This window comes from Symphodus melops (assembly GCF_947650265.1).
Source record: "Symphodus melops genome assembly, chromosome: 19".
NCBI classification, from domain to species: domain Eukaryota; kingdom Metazoa; phylum Chordata; class Actinopteri; order Labriformes; family Labridae; genus Symphodus; species Symphodus melops.
The window spans coordinates 3,086,979-3,102,506 of record NC_136709.1 but is presented as its reverse complement, the minus strand read 5'-3'; the positions used below and the strand labels follow the sequence as shown (position 1 = coordinate 3,102,506).

Here is a 15,528-nt window from a genome sequence, read left to right as displayed (position 1 = left end):
TGGAAAAATCAACGCATTTAAATAGTCTCCTAAAAATCACGATTTTCAACTCATTCAGGATTTCACTTAAGTATTTGCATGTCCCTATTTATTTGAAAGGACCGTGCAAGTCAGAGCGTTCTCCGTTTTACGCACGAATTGGAGACAGTCTGAAGTCTGGCAGCTGGTGCAGGGACCCTTTGGACTATGGAAATTCCCTGTTTTCTGAACGTGCACTGATAATTGTGGCTGACCTCCTGTCTGAGGTGGGACGGAGATCACCTGTAACCCAGACTCATGCTTTTCTATCTAAAAAAATGTAAAACAAATGACTACTAACAAGATTGTGAACCAGTTTGAAAAGTTTTGTATAACAAATTGTGGCATGCGTGTGCTTTTTTTTAAAAGTTAAATTTTGTAAGTCCAATAAAGCTTTAAATTGTAAGTAAACCATCGTTGTCTGTCTTTGCTTGCTGAGGAATGTGTTCCACTTGTTCTGGAGCCAGTGGTCAAGGTAACTGCAGGTGTCGTTTGTGGCTTAGGTTCTTAATTTAAATTAAGACTCATCAAAAAATAGTTTAAGAGAGTGAATGCCGATCTCATCTCTGCAGAAAGACTAAGGTGACCAGTTTAGTCCTGGTAGAGGAGCTCCTGGAAAAAGAGAACTGAAATAAAATGTCAGTCCATATGAGGGGAGGGGGGGGGGACTCCAGGTTTTTATTTCTGTCACTGAAGTAAAATTCAGTCTTGATACAACTATCAAGCTTGTTCCTAAAAGTTTAAAGCAGGCCGGGTTAAACTCTTTCTCCACGTTGATCTATAGCTACTGGTAGACTGTCACAATCTATGTCATGTTTCCAGATGGTCATTTGATCAAATATGATGCCTGAAACCTCAACGAATAACATTTGTTCATATTTAACGTATATAAGGCCTAGTTACCAACAATTTTCATCGTTTGAGCTGAATTTATTTGTTTTAACCATGGCTTTCAGGGACGAGCACTTTCAATGGTGAGCAAAACAGTATGCAGACAACTGGCTGTTATTCCTGATGTGTGTTGGATGCATCTGAAGTTAAAAAGTCCATTTTCTCTTTAAGAATTGTCCCAGAGGGGAGATTCTTTTTCACCGGTGTACAGTTTTAAGGGCAGCGCGCCGACAGAGGGTGAACACAGGGAGATGCATGTGGGACAACAGGACATACAGTGCATATGGTTATGAGGGGACCGGGGATTGGGACTGAGGTGGATTTTTATTGAGGGCTGAGATGACTGCAGGCACCAGGCTTCTGCCGTATCGCGCCCTCCTGCACAACAGGGACCTGTATCTGCGTCCAGATGGCATGATGGTGAGGTGGCAGCTGAGAGGGTGGGTGATGTCCAGTGCTATTGTGTGTGTGATGGCCTTTGAATTGAGTTCTGACAGGGTGGGAGTGGGGAGACCGACTAGTTTGGCTGCAATGTTTGTGACACGGGTGAGTTTAGTTCGGTTTTTGACAGTGAGCTGGTTTAAGAAGCAGGAGGAACAGTAGAGCAGGATGGGCTGGACGATGCTTTGATACAACAGGAGGAGATGGGGGGGCAACATATAGTCCTTTGAGTTTCCGGATGACGTGCAGTAACTCACCTTATCCAACATAACTGTTTGCATTCTATCAGTTTTATCACCAAGATCTAGATCATCGTTATTGTCTCTATCCAGTCCGGACATAAACTGAACAGTATATTTGAATGTCCAAAATAGCAGCATTATACTGTAACAGTGGTTAAATATTCCCATACAAGAACAACTGGAGGGAACTAAGTCACTTTTCAACTCTTTCAACTGTTCAAACGTTGAGATATAAGTGATGTGCCTGCTACCTGGGACAATATTCAGTCTCTCGCATGTTACAAGTAAAGCGCAATGTGACTAATACGACCACGAGAGGGCGCTTTTTATCTAACTTATGCTAAACTCACACTGAAACAGTCTATTATTTGTTACAGTCTGTTTCTTTTACTTTATGAACAAAGTGTAAGGAAGGTAGGCTATCAAAACAAGCTAAATATAAGATGTTGGTTTAAGCTGCTTAATTTTAAAGTTTTAGTCAAAAGTGCAGGCTACCCAATACCCATTACTCAGTTTATCCTTTTGATTAAATTATTTGTATTGCAGTTTAAACTTGAAATTATATGGTTATAATTCATAAAAGCCCATCAGTATAGTTTTAAACCTGTCAGTTACTAACATTGCCCTAATATTGTGCTATAGTCTGATGTGCAACAGAATTTGAAAAACACACATATTCACCTGCTTTTATTCATCTGATGATGAGTGAGGGATGATGAGTGCTGATTGTAACTATAACTTCAATAAACTGAGCTGAGATTGTTTCTAGGATAGCCTATAGGAGGTGCTTATGGCTCACCTTGCCAGCGTTGTGTTTCCTACAGCACCTGAATGCAGCATGATAGCGGCAGAGGCTGCAGCAGGTGGGTTTGAGTAGCTGATGACGTCAGTGAGTGTATAAAGCGTGCAGCAGCAGTGTCTCCTGATTCACTCACCTCATTACTGAACACGGAGCTCAGCAGCAAGCAACAAGCCACACTCAACGCAAACATGAATAAGATGTGTCTAGCTCACCTGGGACTTTTCCTGCTGGCTCTCTTCTTCCTCACATCAGAGGTAAGATTTTTTATTTATTTTTTTGGCAGATTTTAACGTGTATTTTGTAAAGGTTGTCAGTTTAATGATGTGTTAAGACTTATTAGGAAAGACTATCTGATAACCTACACAAAGGTGGCGCGGTTTTTTTTTTAAAGAAACTGACGTGAGTTTGTATTGAATATGAAAGCTATCCAAAAAAAGTTTGAAACAGTTTCTTATTCTCCCGGATGTGTAGGCTATACGCAGTTTGGGCAAGGATTTATGACCTGTTTCAATTGATTTCACATTCTGTCTCCTGGGGATGGTCCGTTACTGTTTTTTTTTGTTTTTGTTTTTTTTTGCTTGCAGTATAATGATCTTCATTACTATTTGCAGCTTTCTTAAAGAATTTAAACTGACTCAGTTTTTATTTGCCAGGTGTGTTTAACACACAATGAGTTTAATTGCTGTAAACTCTGCTCTCTCTGTACAATGTAAACATTACATAATACCAATTAAGTAAAAATCTAAACTGGTAATTTAATACTACAAGACTAAATGAGAACATCGTGCAGTGCTGAGTAGTGCAAAAGTATGAAGTAAACGTGAGGTAGCGTGTGAGATTTAAATTAAATGCATGTACATTCACAGTGGCAATTTAGTTCTAGAGTCATTTTAACGCAGCAGGTCTGACGCTCTTTGACTGTTTGTCTGCTGCAGGTGGTCCAGGCGCAGAACGCCACAGCTGCCCCCATGTCAACCAACAGCACCAAAATGAAAGACAAGAACGGCTGCGGGCGGACTGAGGCCTTCACGCTGCTGGTCCCGCTGGCTGTGGCATCTTCTCTCCTCTCCTGCTGGTCTTGATGACCGGACTGACGGCGGCGCCTTGCACTCTACTCGCACAACCCCAGCACCCCCGGGACTGGAAAATCTACGCATTTGAAGAGCAGTTTCCCCAAAAAAATCGCTTCTCACAACGCATTTAGGATTTCACTTAAGTATTTGCATGTCCCTTATTTATGTGGATTTATTTGAAAGGACCGTGCAAGTCGGAGCGTTCTCCGTTTTACGCACGAATCGGGGACGCTGTCTGAAGTCTGGCAGCTGTAGGGACCCTTTGGACTATGGAAATTCCCCCCCTTCTTTTTTCTGAACATTACACTCATAATTGAGGCTGACGTCCTGTCTGAGGTGGAACAGAGGTCACTGGTAACTCAGACTCATGCTTTGCTCTCTAAAAAAAAAAAAGTAACACAAATCATGACGACTAACGAGATTGTAAACCAGTTAAAAAACAATAATTGTATAACAAATTGTGGCATGAGTGTGCTTTTTAGAATTTAAATTTTGTAAGTCCAATAAAGCTTTAAATTGTAAGTAAACCATCGCTATCTGTATTTGCTTGCTGAGAAAACGTTTAAAGTTGTTCTGGAGCCAGTGGTATAGAGGGTTACTTCAGGTGTCATTAGTGACTTGTAGGTTTTTCATTAAATCAAACTGCATTAACAAAAAAAAAAATCTTTAAAACGTATATTCTTTTTACACTCTTTTGAGCTGCCTTTTTTAGGACCCAGTGATGAAGCATGTTAAAACCTTGACTGTGAGGAAAAAGGAAGCAAAGGGGGGGAAGTGCCAAAAAATGCGGTTCCTCTAGTGTCCACTTAGCTAGCTGCAAAAGCCAAGGAATCGTAAATTCTACCAGTTTACATCAAATGAACATTTATACAGTCTTACAAAATAGTGAAATATTTTTATAAAGCATGTTTAGATTTTATTGGACCTTTAAGTTGTTGAATAGGCATAAATGGGGCTTGATTGAATGACAGGTGAACATAGCTGTTTGCATGAAAGACTAAAGATCCACCTCTCCCCTGTTTTTTTTAGATTGGGGACTTAGCAGTTGAAGTTCTCAAATTGCAACAGATTTTGTTCGGCTTTAAACGCCTCTTGGCAAATAGACTCAATGTCTGAAAAATGAAGTCTATGTTTTAAAAGCCTTTAACCTGGCTCACATCCATTTGAAATCTTTTCTCAGTGAAGACGGCTGCTGTGTAAATATGGTTAACTGGCATACTTTTTTTTTTTTTTTTTTTTTTTTTCATGAGATGAAATCTAAGGCTTACATGAGGCTATAGGATGAGGTTAAACATTTCTCAGCATCTGACCTCAAATAGAGCTGCAAATGTTTTCTTTCCCCACAAAGGAAGGAGGTCATTAGCAGACAAATAAAATACTTGAATTGCCTGTGAGGGGTGAATAATTAAAGGCTAGAGAGTCTGGCCTCCATTCTTCACCTGGTGGAGGGGGGCTGTGCCATCAAAGAATCTATCTGTGAAATCCACCTGTTGCCCCCACCCACATTCTCCCTGCACCCACTCTTGATCATTGTGGGAATATCAGCTCATCCTGATCACATGACAAAGGCTGTATTGTCTGGTTCATCTTATCTGTTCTATAGGTTCTCGAGCAGGACCTTTACTTCTGCCTCACATCCCTCTCCACCCCCTTCTCCTGCATCAGATACCTCTCCTTCTTTCTTGTTGACATGATGTGGAGTTTTTGGTGCATTTTTATGATGTGGCTCTTTTACCTTCTCGTGCGTCTCTCCTTCCACAGCAAAAGAGGCCTGATTGAGCACTCTCCACATTCCTGTGGCATAGCCGTGAAACTTTAATGCCACTGGAGTGAGGTCAGGTGATCAAGTGTAGTGTCCTCCTTCAGCTTACCGCCCAAGTGTGACCACTTAAGCCCGTCCACGTCCCTTCCAGCAACTCTACTCATCAATTCCCGTCTGCCTGAAACGTAAGGAGAAACCTGATTTCAGGTGTTTGCCTGCTGGTGGTGAAGGGGGTGAGAGCAAATAAAAGAGAGGCAGAAGAATGATGGGGGGGGGGGGGGGGGAGATCAGGGAGAGGTGAAGGACACTCCAAAGCTTTCATTCAGAGAGAACAAGCACTCAATGAGTTCTTTTGTTTTCCAAGCAAGAATCTGGAGTTCAAAATGGTCGTGATGTGGAAAGCATTAAGTGACTGGTGTCAAACTAGTCACTTAATGCCTTCACAAAGATCTTACCTGAAGCTTTAAGAATACATTGTCCCTCATCAGAGATTCAGCATTTACTCAGTCTCTTTGGAGGCTAAAACAACAGCCCTGAGTTTGCTGCTAATTAATTAATCAAAGACTATCATGTGCTGGAACAGATATCCCTTCATCCTCACTGCATTCTACCTAAGATATTAAGAGCACCTGTCTGATATAAGGGAGACTGTTATGTAGCCTCTACTTCTAAATTTGGTTATAGCTTTTAAAAAAGGACTATGGGAAGTGAAGCAGTAAAGTAAATAATACAATGACATGTCATTTACGTCATACTTTTTAATGGAAGTTACTCCTTCCCTAAGATACCAATGATGTGCTTTTATTTGGGCCTGAGTGAAAATGTTTTGTCTTTGGACTGAAGCACCCCCTCAGCTCAGCGCAACAATTAAGAAAATAAAACGACTATGACCCGCTTAGCTGACAGACATATCATCAGAAACATGACCGACACAAAAGATAGTCAAAACTTTTTCACGATTTGCATAAACCTTTCCATGGTTTCAGGTTGGAACTGCAAAATGCTACCAGCTTCCTTTGCTGAAGCCTAATTTGTGTTAAACGTTAACTTGAAAAGGTTAGCATGCTTAACACTAGACTAAACACCTGCAAAGCTAATTTAATTTCTGGCAGCCATGGTGGAACCTTTCATTTATGTTAGCAAGCATTAGCATTTAGCTCATCCCAGGTGTGCAACAGAAGAAACAAAGCTGTTAGCTTGGCTGTAGATTCAGTCTTTTAATGTCAGGTGAATGTCAGCTAAGATGTCCTCACCAAACTCTCTTTAGTATCTTTCTGTTTTTACTGTTTAAAATGTCATTCTGTACGTTAGGTCCACACACAGACACATCATGACAAAGAATTTTCTGAATTTAAAAGGAGACTAGAGAAACGCTGCCTCATTACTTGAAGTAACTGATGAAACCCACCACACAGTCAATTCTTTAAAAAAGAAGGAGGTACGTAGTAAGATAATAATACTCACTGTCTCAGTCTGTGTGCAAGTGTTAATGTGTCTGTGGCTGATCTAGTTTCAAAGCCTCACGTGAGCTTATGGTGTTTCTAACGGGAAACAAAGCACGGTCTGTGCACATTTAATGTGGTTTAATAAATTGGCTCAAATAAAATCAGAATTTACACTATAGTCAAATAATCTGTTGTTGTAAAGACTGTCCTGACATCATTGTGGGTGGAAGTTCAGATGTGCTCTTTCACCACACCGTGCCAATAAGAAAACTTGAGACAGTATTTAAACAGGATACATGTTTATCAGGCACACATGTTGAATGTTTTGTGATGGATTTTGCAAAGAGAAAAATATTCAGAGCGAAACTAAAAGTATTTAAAACATTTTTCCCCACAGTGACCCAAAGTAAAGAAGCATTGGCTGAATCAAAGGATCTGTATCAGGACACTTTTGAATGCTACAAGTGATCTTTCAGAGTGCATGATCTAAACCACTGTTCACTCCATTTCCAGTCATAGTTTTGGGGCGTTGTAATCAAGATCTGCGCGCACATCTGTCAACACATCCTGTTTTCCTGTTCCTGTTGACACCTACAAAGTGTTTGCCACAAATCTTGCATAAGATAAAGACACAAATGTAAAAACGAGAAACGATCAACAGGAGAAATTATTCAACAAAAAGCAACTCAAAACAAATGTAAAAAAGAAGACAAAGATCAACCAAAAACACATTTTTGATTACCTACATCGAGTGTCCAAAAAGTAACAACACAAAATAAAATTGACACAAATGTTTCTACATAGAGACTCCACCCAAAGACCACAAAGAAGCACACAGACCATAATGATCTCAGAGACAAGAAATGAGCACAAAAAAAACACTTATTAGAAACACAGATCTACCAGGGGAGGCACACTGTGAGAAAAAGGGGGTACACAATTAAGAGAAATGGACCAGAAACATCCCAAAAGAATCAATTTAAGGAAAGCATAGAGACGACTTGAAATGTTTTTCTTTGATCCAAAAGCACCCTGCCGCAGACATGTCGCTAATCCTAGTTCGAAGAGAAACAGGCCTGCATGCAAAACACACACACACACACACACACACACACACTCTTCTTTGTAATACTCTCAAACATATTATGCCCTGTTGATCCAAGCTGAGATCACATACAGTGATACATGTTGACACTGTTACCTTGTAAGAGTTTCTGTATTTTCTCCATGGAGGGTACATTGCCCATGTGAGCAGAAGTTTATGCTTTGCATTGATTGAATAAGCACTGTCCTTCTTTGTCAACTGTAGACACGGGACACATTTGTGTAACGAATGTGGTGATCGGGATTAAATGCGACGTAATGGAAAGAGCTGAGCAGGTGGGAGAGAGGATGAAAGAAAAGCGAAGGGGATACCCTGCAAATCCACACGTCAAATCCTCATATCCGGAGAGGAGAATGTCAAAGGAAACAAGAGAGCAGCACAGGGTCTTTTGGTTCTGTGTGTGTGTGAAATATTTGAAAGAAAATAGTTTGTCACCATATTTCTTTGTCTGCTTCTTGGTACTAAACTGTATGCAATGTATTGCCAAGAAGCAATGTTACAATAAAGAAATAATCTACCAAACACAAATGTCCATACTTTTTGTGAAATGTTTATATTTATCAAGTACTATAAAACATGTTGAAGGTAGTGTGGACGCTTACAGATGGCAGGAGGGTCTCATGATGAGACCAGTTCATCATGATAAAGCCCTGAGCAGCGTAAAGGGGCCTATGGTATATTGAAATGAAAACCTGAGCCAGTTTAAACTATATGTTTTAACAAAAGAGTAACATTTTTAGCCTATGCTCTTAAAAATTGAGAGTCTCTGCCTTTCCAATCAAAAACAATTATCTCACTGAAAAAGATGCTTTCAAACGGGAAGGCTTCACCTCCCGTACTACTTTTGGAGACAATGGAAAACAGAAGTGTGTGTTCTGCTAACAGAGTTATCTGACGACACTAAAGGGAACTACAAGTTTACAATTTCTCTAAATGTCAAGGAATTCCTTTAAAGATAAAGCAGTTAATCGCTAATGTGATTAAAGAAACAAGGGCACGGCCTCTTATTAGGTGTTTAATCCTTTTCTTTTTTGTCTTAAGGTGATCTGCAGTAGTAGAAGCTGGATGTAGAACTATTCTAGGATGTCCTAAATGTCCAAAATAGATGGTTTGCTAGAACAAGGTGAAGCTGAATTTAGCAGCTGAAAGTTTTTTGTAGCAACAGTGAGCTGGGATTTATTCGAGGTCCTTGCTGGTGAAAGAGCCTTTTGTATTTTGGACTTGCTTGGGTGGGTTTGGTCAGATCTGCTTCACTGACTTTCAGACCCTAATCTATTCCTTCTTTTAAAAAACGCTGCCTTTAAATGTGCATGACTGCTTCTTCTTGAAATCAATACTCAATAATCTCCCCAACCACATTGTTTAAGCTTTTTATTGTGGATGTTTCCTTTATTCACTTTAATCAGCTGTTTCTGTTGTTTGTTTTTTAACAAATCTAATTAGATTGATTTGATGCTAAATAAGAGTAATCCTTCTAGATATCCTCCAAGTATAAACAAAGATAAAATCAAATAATTAAATAAATGAATGTGTTGTTTTTATATAGTGTCTTGTAATGCACAGTTTTAACTTGGTAGTATGTGGTTCATTTTAATGAAGAGATGTGGAGTAATGATTGTGAAAATGGATCTGAAATACAGAAGGAAGTATTTGCAATGTTCGATGTGTTGTTCTGGACAACCTAATATGTTGACACACAACTGTCTGACAAGTCTGACAACTGAAGAGAAGGAGAAAAGAGCAATATGTGGATTCATGCAAACAGTCTGACATTAAGCATCTAAAAAAAAGAGGAAGATGGACATCCTCGTTCACAGCAGTGGATGGAGAACTGAGACTTTCAAATATAAATAGTCAGTTGATCTCTGGGAGTTTCTCACACCTGAAGCATCGGTCTTCAAACCTGAAGTTTTAATCATGTAGAATTTAACATTTTGAAACTTTATGCACTGACTTTGTTGGAGGTTTCAAGAAGCATGAGGTTCAAAATTTCTTCAGGACAGATCTTACATAAATATCTCAGATTCTTGTGAAATGTCAAAAAGGATCATTTAATACTGAATAACGACCAACATGTAAGATGAGGCACTCTAAGGGAGGTTTTCTAGTGTCATTGTAAAATGTACACATTTTTGGCCTTTGCTTTGGTTTGTAGGCCTTCAGGGGCCCCTTACTGCTCTGGGGCCACAAGCAGTTACCAGCCTTGCCTGTTGAAAAGCAGGTAAGGCTTCTCTGGTGACACTGATGTAAAGTTGTTGTACCGTTAGCTGCCTAGCTTTAAATTCACTAGTGTTGTTATTTCACAAGGATCCTACAATCTGGGGTATTTATTTAAGATGTATCCTTAAGGATATTTAACCTCATGCTTTTGGAAACCTTTCATTGAAGTGTGCACAGAAGTAAATTTAGTTTTTTCTCCTGCAGAGATTGTGTTGGATCATCTCAAACTGCTGGTTATTGCAGACTGTGTTAGCTCCCATAGCCTAAATTTAATTTAGGGCCAGTTTCCAGCTCTGTAATTGGCCGAGTGGATTTATTCTGCTTGTGTTGAACCAACACTTGCATGTGGTGAGTCTAAGTTAAGGGAAAGTGTCTGCTTGAGCCAAACTGGATTAAGAGTCCGCGGGTGGAAGCTATGATACGTCTTTGTCAGTTAAAAAAAAAACATGTTAACAAAGGATGTTTAATTAAACATCCATATTTGCCAATATGTATGATTGCCCAGATTTAACATTAATTTTATGATTACATCTTAACCTCTCTGTTATGAACACAAAGCCTGCATAATACATCACTTGAGGATTTGAGAAGAGAAAGAGGAAGTTAAAGATGTTTGTAGAAGCTAATACAGTTCTCAGCATAGACCACAGAAGACTAAAGTCATCACAAGAACTAGAGCCAAGCTGCTAGCATTATAGCATTTCCAAATGGGCGTGGGAACTCTGACACATGTCAAAATAAATGACCCACGTTTAGTATTTATTCGAGTATTCACCTTCAGACAACGAGCAAAAACAAGATAATCTCTCCGTCCATTTTATTTCACGAGAAAAACAGCAACATAAAGGCATCTCATAGACAGAAACCATGTCCATTTCAGTTGCACGGGCCATTGAACTAATACTTAGTTTCTTGTGTTCACAGTTCTCCTCATGCAGCTGAAGTCTGCTCCTTCTCGGTCACTGCGGAGTCATTCCTGCACTCCTTGGTGTCTACGTCGTCACTAATTGAGGGAAACCCAACCCTCTGCTCAATCCATCGGGCGACACTAAGAAGTTTCTTTTCCTGGAGCGTAGGGCTGATAAGCTGTAAGCCAATGGGGAGGCCCCGTCTTGATAAAGCTGTTGGCACAGACACGGCTGGGAGACCTGAGGAGAAAAAAAAAGGAGAGCTTATGAGGAGTTTGGGTAAAGGTAATGATTAGGATGTGAAAGTTGTTTACAGGTGAATAAAAAAGTAATTTGGAGGCTGATTTAAGGCAGGAGAACATTCAACCAAAAGTAAACACCTCTTTCAAGATCTAGTTACACTTCAATCTCATATCAGTAAAAAAAAAAAAGAGAACTGGCTCTGCATTCAAATACTTCCTCTTTAACAATGACCGTTATTCTTTATTTAAAATAAATCATTAACTTAAATCTTTTACTGTTTTAAAGATTTTAGTTAAGGGTGTTTGTATTCATGCATAACAAAGATTTAACTTCCTGTATCCTCTCATGATTGTCCACATGCATGAACAGTTCTTAGGTTTTTCTCTCTGTACCTGCCATGTTGACAGGCTGGGTGAAGACATCCTCCTGCGCACTGCGTGTTCGGTTGTCTTCCTGCATGAAGTCAGAGTAGAGTGCAGCATCCGTTAGAGTGGTGGGCGTGAGCAGGATGTCCACACCTGAGCTGAAGACATGCTTGAAGTCATCCGAGATCAGCCGGCGAACTTTCTGAGCCTTCACAAAGTAGTGCTGGTAGTTCCTGGCAAATAAAAAAAGAGACAGGATGTGAACAGTTTATGTCCTAGTGATCAGGACATTCTTATTCTCTTTTTGAAGTCCACTTGAGAATAACAAAATGTGCTTCAAACTGCACGAATAATGATAGGAGTTTTGAGAACAGAGAACATCTGTTATCTTACTGTGTGAGGAGGAAGAAGTTCCCTGAGAGTATTCTCCCCCTCACAACGTCGTTAAAGCCCTCATGTCGGGTCGAAGCATACATGGCCTCCGTCGAGCTGTCGACTGCACTTCGATGGCCTGAGAGACCAGGGATAGAAATCAGTAGTTTGCAATGTCAAGTGAAATCAACGACCTCATCCTGGGAATTAAAGTCACTGTTTCAGTCAAAGGAGGCTGGTGCCTTCAAGAGGAGGAATGATTGGATGTTTCTAGATTTAAAACAGGAACCAAATTATCCCTCGGAATTAACCAAGTATAAAGTATTCCTGATGAAAATAAAAATGTATATATCTCTAGAAATCTTCCCTGTTGATGTAAAATAAGAATCCGTGTGGCAATGCCAGAATTAAACAGCATCCGGTGCATCCTTCATTGGCCCAACAGATGGTGAGATACAGTGTGCAGAATCAAACTGGACGGTGCGTGGTAACTTCAAAGCAGCAGAGTAATACACTTTTAAATGCGACTAATTTGTTTAAACTCATTAAACTCAAGCTACTGAACAGGAAACGGGTGCCTACCATATTCTAGTCCGTCAAAGCGGGCCATGTTGGATGCCACCTCAGCGTGGCATAGGACGTGGTAGCACACGATGGAGTACTGTGTGTGGGGGAGGGACACTTGCTCCACTCGAGCCCCGGCCCGCTCAAACATGTCAGCGACACGACTCCACTGTGTCAGAGTCTCCTCAGAGAGCCCCGGCGCGTGGTACTCCTGATAGACGTTTGAAAAAAAAAAAATAAATAAAAAAAAAAGACACACAAGCAGATTAGAAAAATCAGTGCTTTTCACTTCACTGGGAGGTTTTTAAGACTGAGGAGCCATCGTCATGTGCATGTCATGAACTCGACAAGGAAGATTACATGATAACATTGCCGCTCATATACCATTAGTTATGTACTTTTTGAAGTGTTGGTTTGAAATACTTATATCTCTGATTATTGAAGTGACTTTTTAAGTACTTGTGCCAGTGAGGCTGAAATGATGAGGAGGACTTTGAGGTCTGAACTCACCTTAGGGATGCCCACACAGATGTTCTTGACATCAAAGTCTTCAGGTAGTTCTTTTATTGATGAAGCTGCAGGGATTGTTGTTGAGTCTCTGATATCAAGGCCTTGGAGGATCCCTGTGTGAGGAGCCAACAAAATGCACAGTTAGCTTTATTATTGGAGGTAAAACTTCTGGTCTGGATGAAATAACTCTTGTGTGCCAGTTAAGAAGTCTGGTGTCAAGTATTAGTAACAGAAGTAGCTTAGTGAATTGGTTCCCACATGTTGAATGAAGATAGACGAGTGATGTTCATCAAAACTATTTATTACTTCACCAGTGATTAAATGCATAGCTCTTTATTTGAAGGAGAAAGCCGTAAAAGAATGGTCATATTCCTGACTGAAGGGGACAGCCTGCCTACACTAGTGTTCATGATTGGTCTCCTACCTAAGACGGTGGCTGCATCGCTGACACTGCGGGTCATGATCCCTGGGACGTCCATGGAGTTAACCAGGGGGATGAGACCGTGCCTGGACAGCAGACCGTAAGTAGGTTTCAGAGCTACAACGCCACACAGTGCTCCAGGGTTACGAGTAGAGCCGCCCGTGTCTGAACCTAAAGCCCTGCCAAATAATGACCAAGTCAGTCACTGAGATTTTTTTTTTTTTAAAAGAACACTACAGATCAAACTTTCTTTGAGGTTGAAAGAGTTCCCCTACAGGTAGCTGGTGAGTGAAGCTACAGCTGCAGCACTTCCTCCAGAACTTCCTCCGGTGACGACCCAATCGGAGTCCGACTCTGCCCCCGTCTGCTCTCTGAAGGGAGCAGCATAGCTCCAGGGGTTTCTCACAGGACCAAAGGCACCATCAGTGCTGCCCGCACTGAGAAGAAATCAGAAAATTACAATCAGGTGTAACAGCTTCATCAAGACATTACTCAAACAGTTTCATTTAGATTGGGATAGGTCGGTAGATCTACTTAAACTCTTCTGACATTGATAGAAAGGATCTACCCCATAGCAAACTCATCCATGTTGGTCTTCCCAACAAGAACAGCCCCTTGATCAAACAGCTTCTGGACCATGGTGGCGTTGTAGGGTGGACGGTAGTCTGAAGAAGGCAACCAGAGGTTTTCATTATTATCTTGGCACAGAGAGGAAACTATGATGGAAGAACTTTCACTGAGATCAGCGCAAACCTTTCAGCATCCTGGACGCACACGTGGTCCTGATGTTTTCTGTGCAGAAGTTGTCCTTTACAGCAAACGGGATTCCATCCAGAGGACCTTTCGACTGACCTGCAGGTGGGCGAGATGACTCAGTAACACGTACAGCTCTACAAAGATGACCTGTTAAAAACACTCGCTCGAACACACCTTGTCGGAGTCTCGTTTCTGCTTCTTGAGCCTGCTTCAGCGCCAACTCCTCGGTCACAGTGATGTAAGCGTTGAGATGTTGTGTTTTCTTGATGCGGTTCAGACACTTCCTACAGAGCTCTGTTGGGGAGATTCTTCCCTCCCTGAGCGCCAAAGACACCTTTTATAAACAACGAGGAAACAGCTGTAGTTAAATACAAACAATGGCTTTGTTGGTGATGGTCAGGATCCAAAATACAGAAACTTTAAACTGAAACAAAAAAGTGAAGTCTTTCACATGCCTTGGGGCTGCACAATAAATCACTGTTTTATAATAATGGAGATGAGCTTTTTCAAAAAACACATTGCAAAAGTCTGAATCTATCCCAATAAATAGGAAACATTATTTCATAGAAACACGTCCTGCTTTCTACAGCTACCAACGAAGGACATTATTAAAATGTAATGATAAAAATAAAAAGGTTGATTTATTTTAGATTCAAGTGAAAACGTTTGCAACCCGCTTTTTTATTGATCAAACTTCATATCATTATCACAATATCGAACAACAGAATGTCACTATTACAGTGTCATTGTTAGGACTGTTAACTGCACATAACAGTATTTATTTGGAGACTTTATAAACAAAATGTTGAGCTGTTTATATCGTCTCTTTCTTGGTTGGCTTGCTTCATCTATTACAGCCACACAACTATGCAGTTTAACTTCCACGACTGTCCAGAATCACCCACATATATTCTTTTAAAACGTGCTTGACACTATTATTCCATCGTCTCAAACAAGCAAAGGCAGCACAGACACTAACACTCACCTCTCGTATTGTCAGGCCGAGCATGTTTACAGAAATTCTGTCAAAAGCTTTCAAGATAAAATACAACCTTCGTAAAGTGTGCAGCACAAGCAGGCTGCCATGTTTGTTTCGGTAATAGGGGTCTAACAGCAGCTCCTGTGATTGGACAGTGGTCGAAGAACGCGCACGCTGATTGGTGGAGAGGCAGAACGCCGGTCCAGGAAGAGGCAGGTAAAGGAAGAGGACATGGATTAAAAGAAAAGCCTTAATTCAGGAGATATCGCGTTTAACGAAATAAATACGTGGACGTGGATATATAAGAAGACAATGTCTACAATTAGGAGGAAGTTCCGGCTTTAAATATTTAAAATAAGCTCATAATTTCGCTGGTTGGGTTGTAACAGGGGCTGCAGCAGCTGATCCTTT

General features: G+C 40.6%; 1 protein-coding gene and 1 long non-coding RNA gene across 2 annotated transcripts; one reads left to right on the top strand and one right to left on the bottom strand.

The window, feature by feature from the left end:
* The first annotated feature begins 2,307 nt into the window (after positions 1-2,307).
* On the top strand, positions 2,308-3,994 carry LOC306840847. The gene is made up of 2 exons (XR_013781378.1): positions 2,308-2,648; positions 3,330-3,994. It is a non-coding gene; the product is annotated as an uncharacterized lncRNA (long non-coding RNA).
* A 6,805-nt stretch (positions 3,995-10,799) lies between these two features.
* qrsl1 (glutaminyl-tRNA amidotransferase subunit QRSL1) lies at positions 10,800-15,222 on the bottom strand. Its single transcript, XM_079370104.1, has 11 exons — positions 15,124-15,222; positions 14,313-14,472; positions 14,136-14,234; positions 13,951-14,047; positions 13,658-13,819; positions 13,386-13,561; positions 12,962-13,074; positions 12,470-12,662; positions 11,909-12,026; positions 11,543-11,748; positions 10,800-11,147 (listed from the first exon to the last, which is right to left on the bottom strand). The coding sequence occupies exons 1-11, from the start codon at positions 15,145-15,147 to the stop codon at positions 10,930-10,932; spliced, it is 1,566 nt and encodes a 521-aa protein (XP_079226230.1). The 5' UTR covers positions 15,148-15,222; the 3' UTR covers positions 10,800-10,929.
* Between the last annotated feature and the right edge of the window lie 306 nt (positions 15,223-15,528).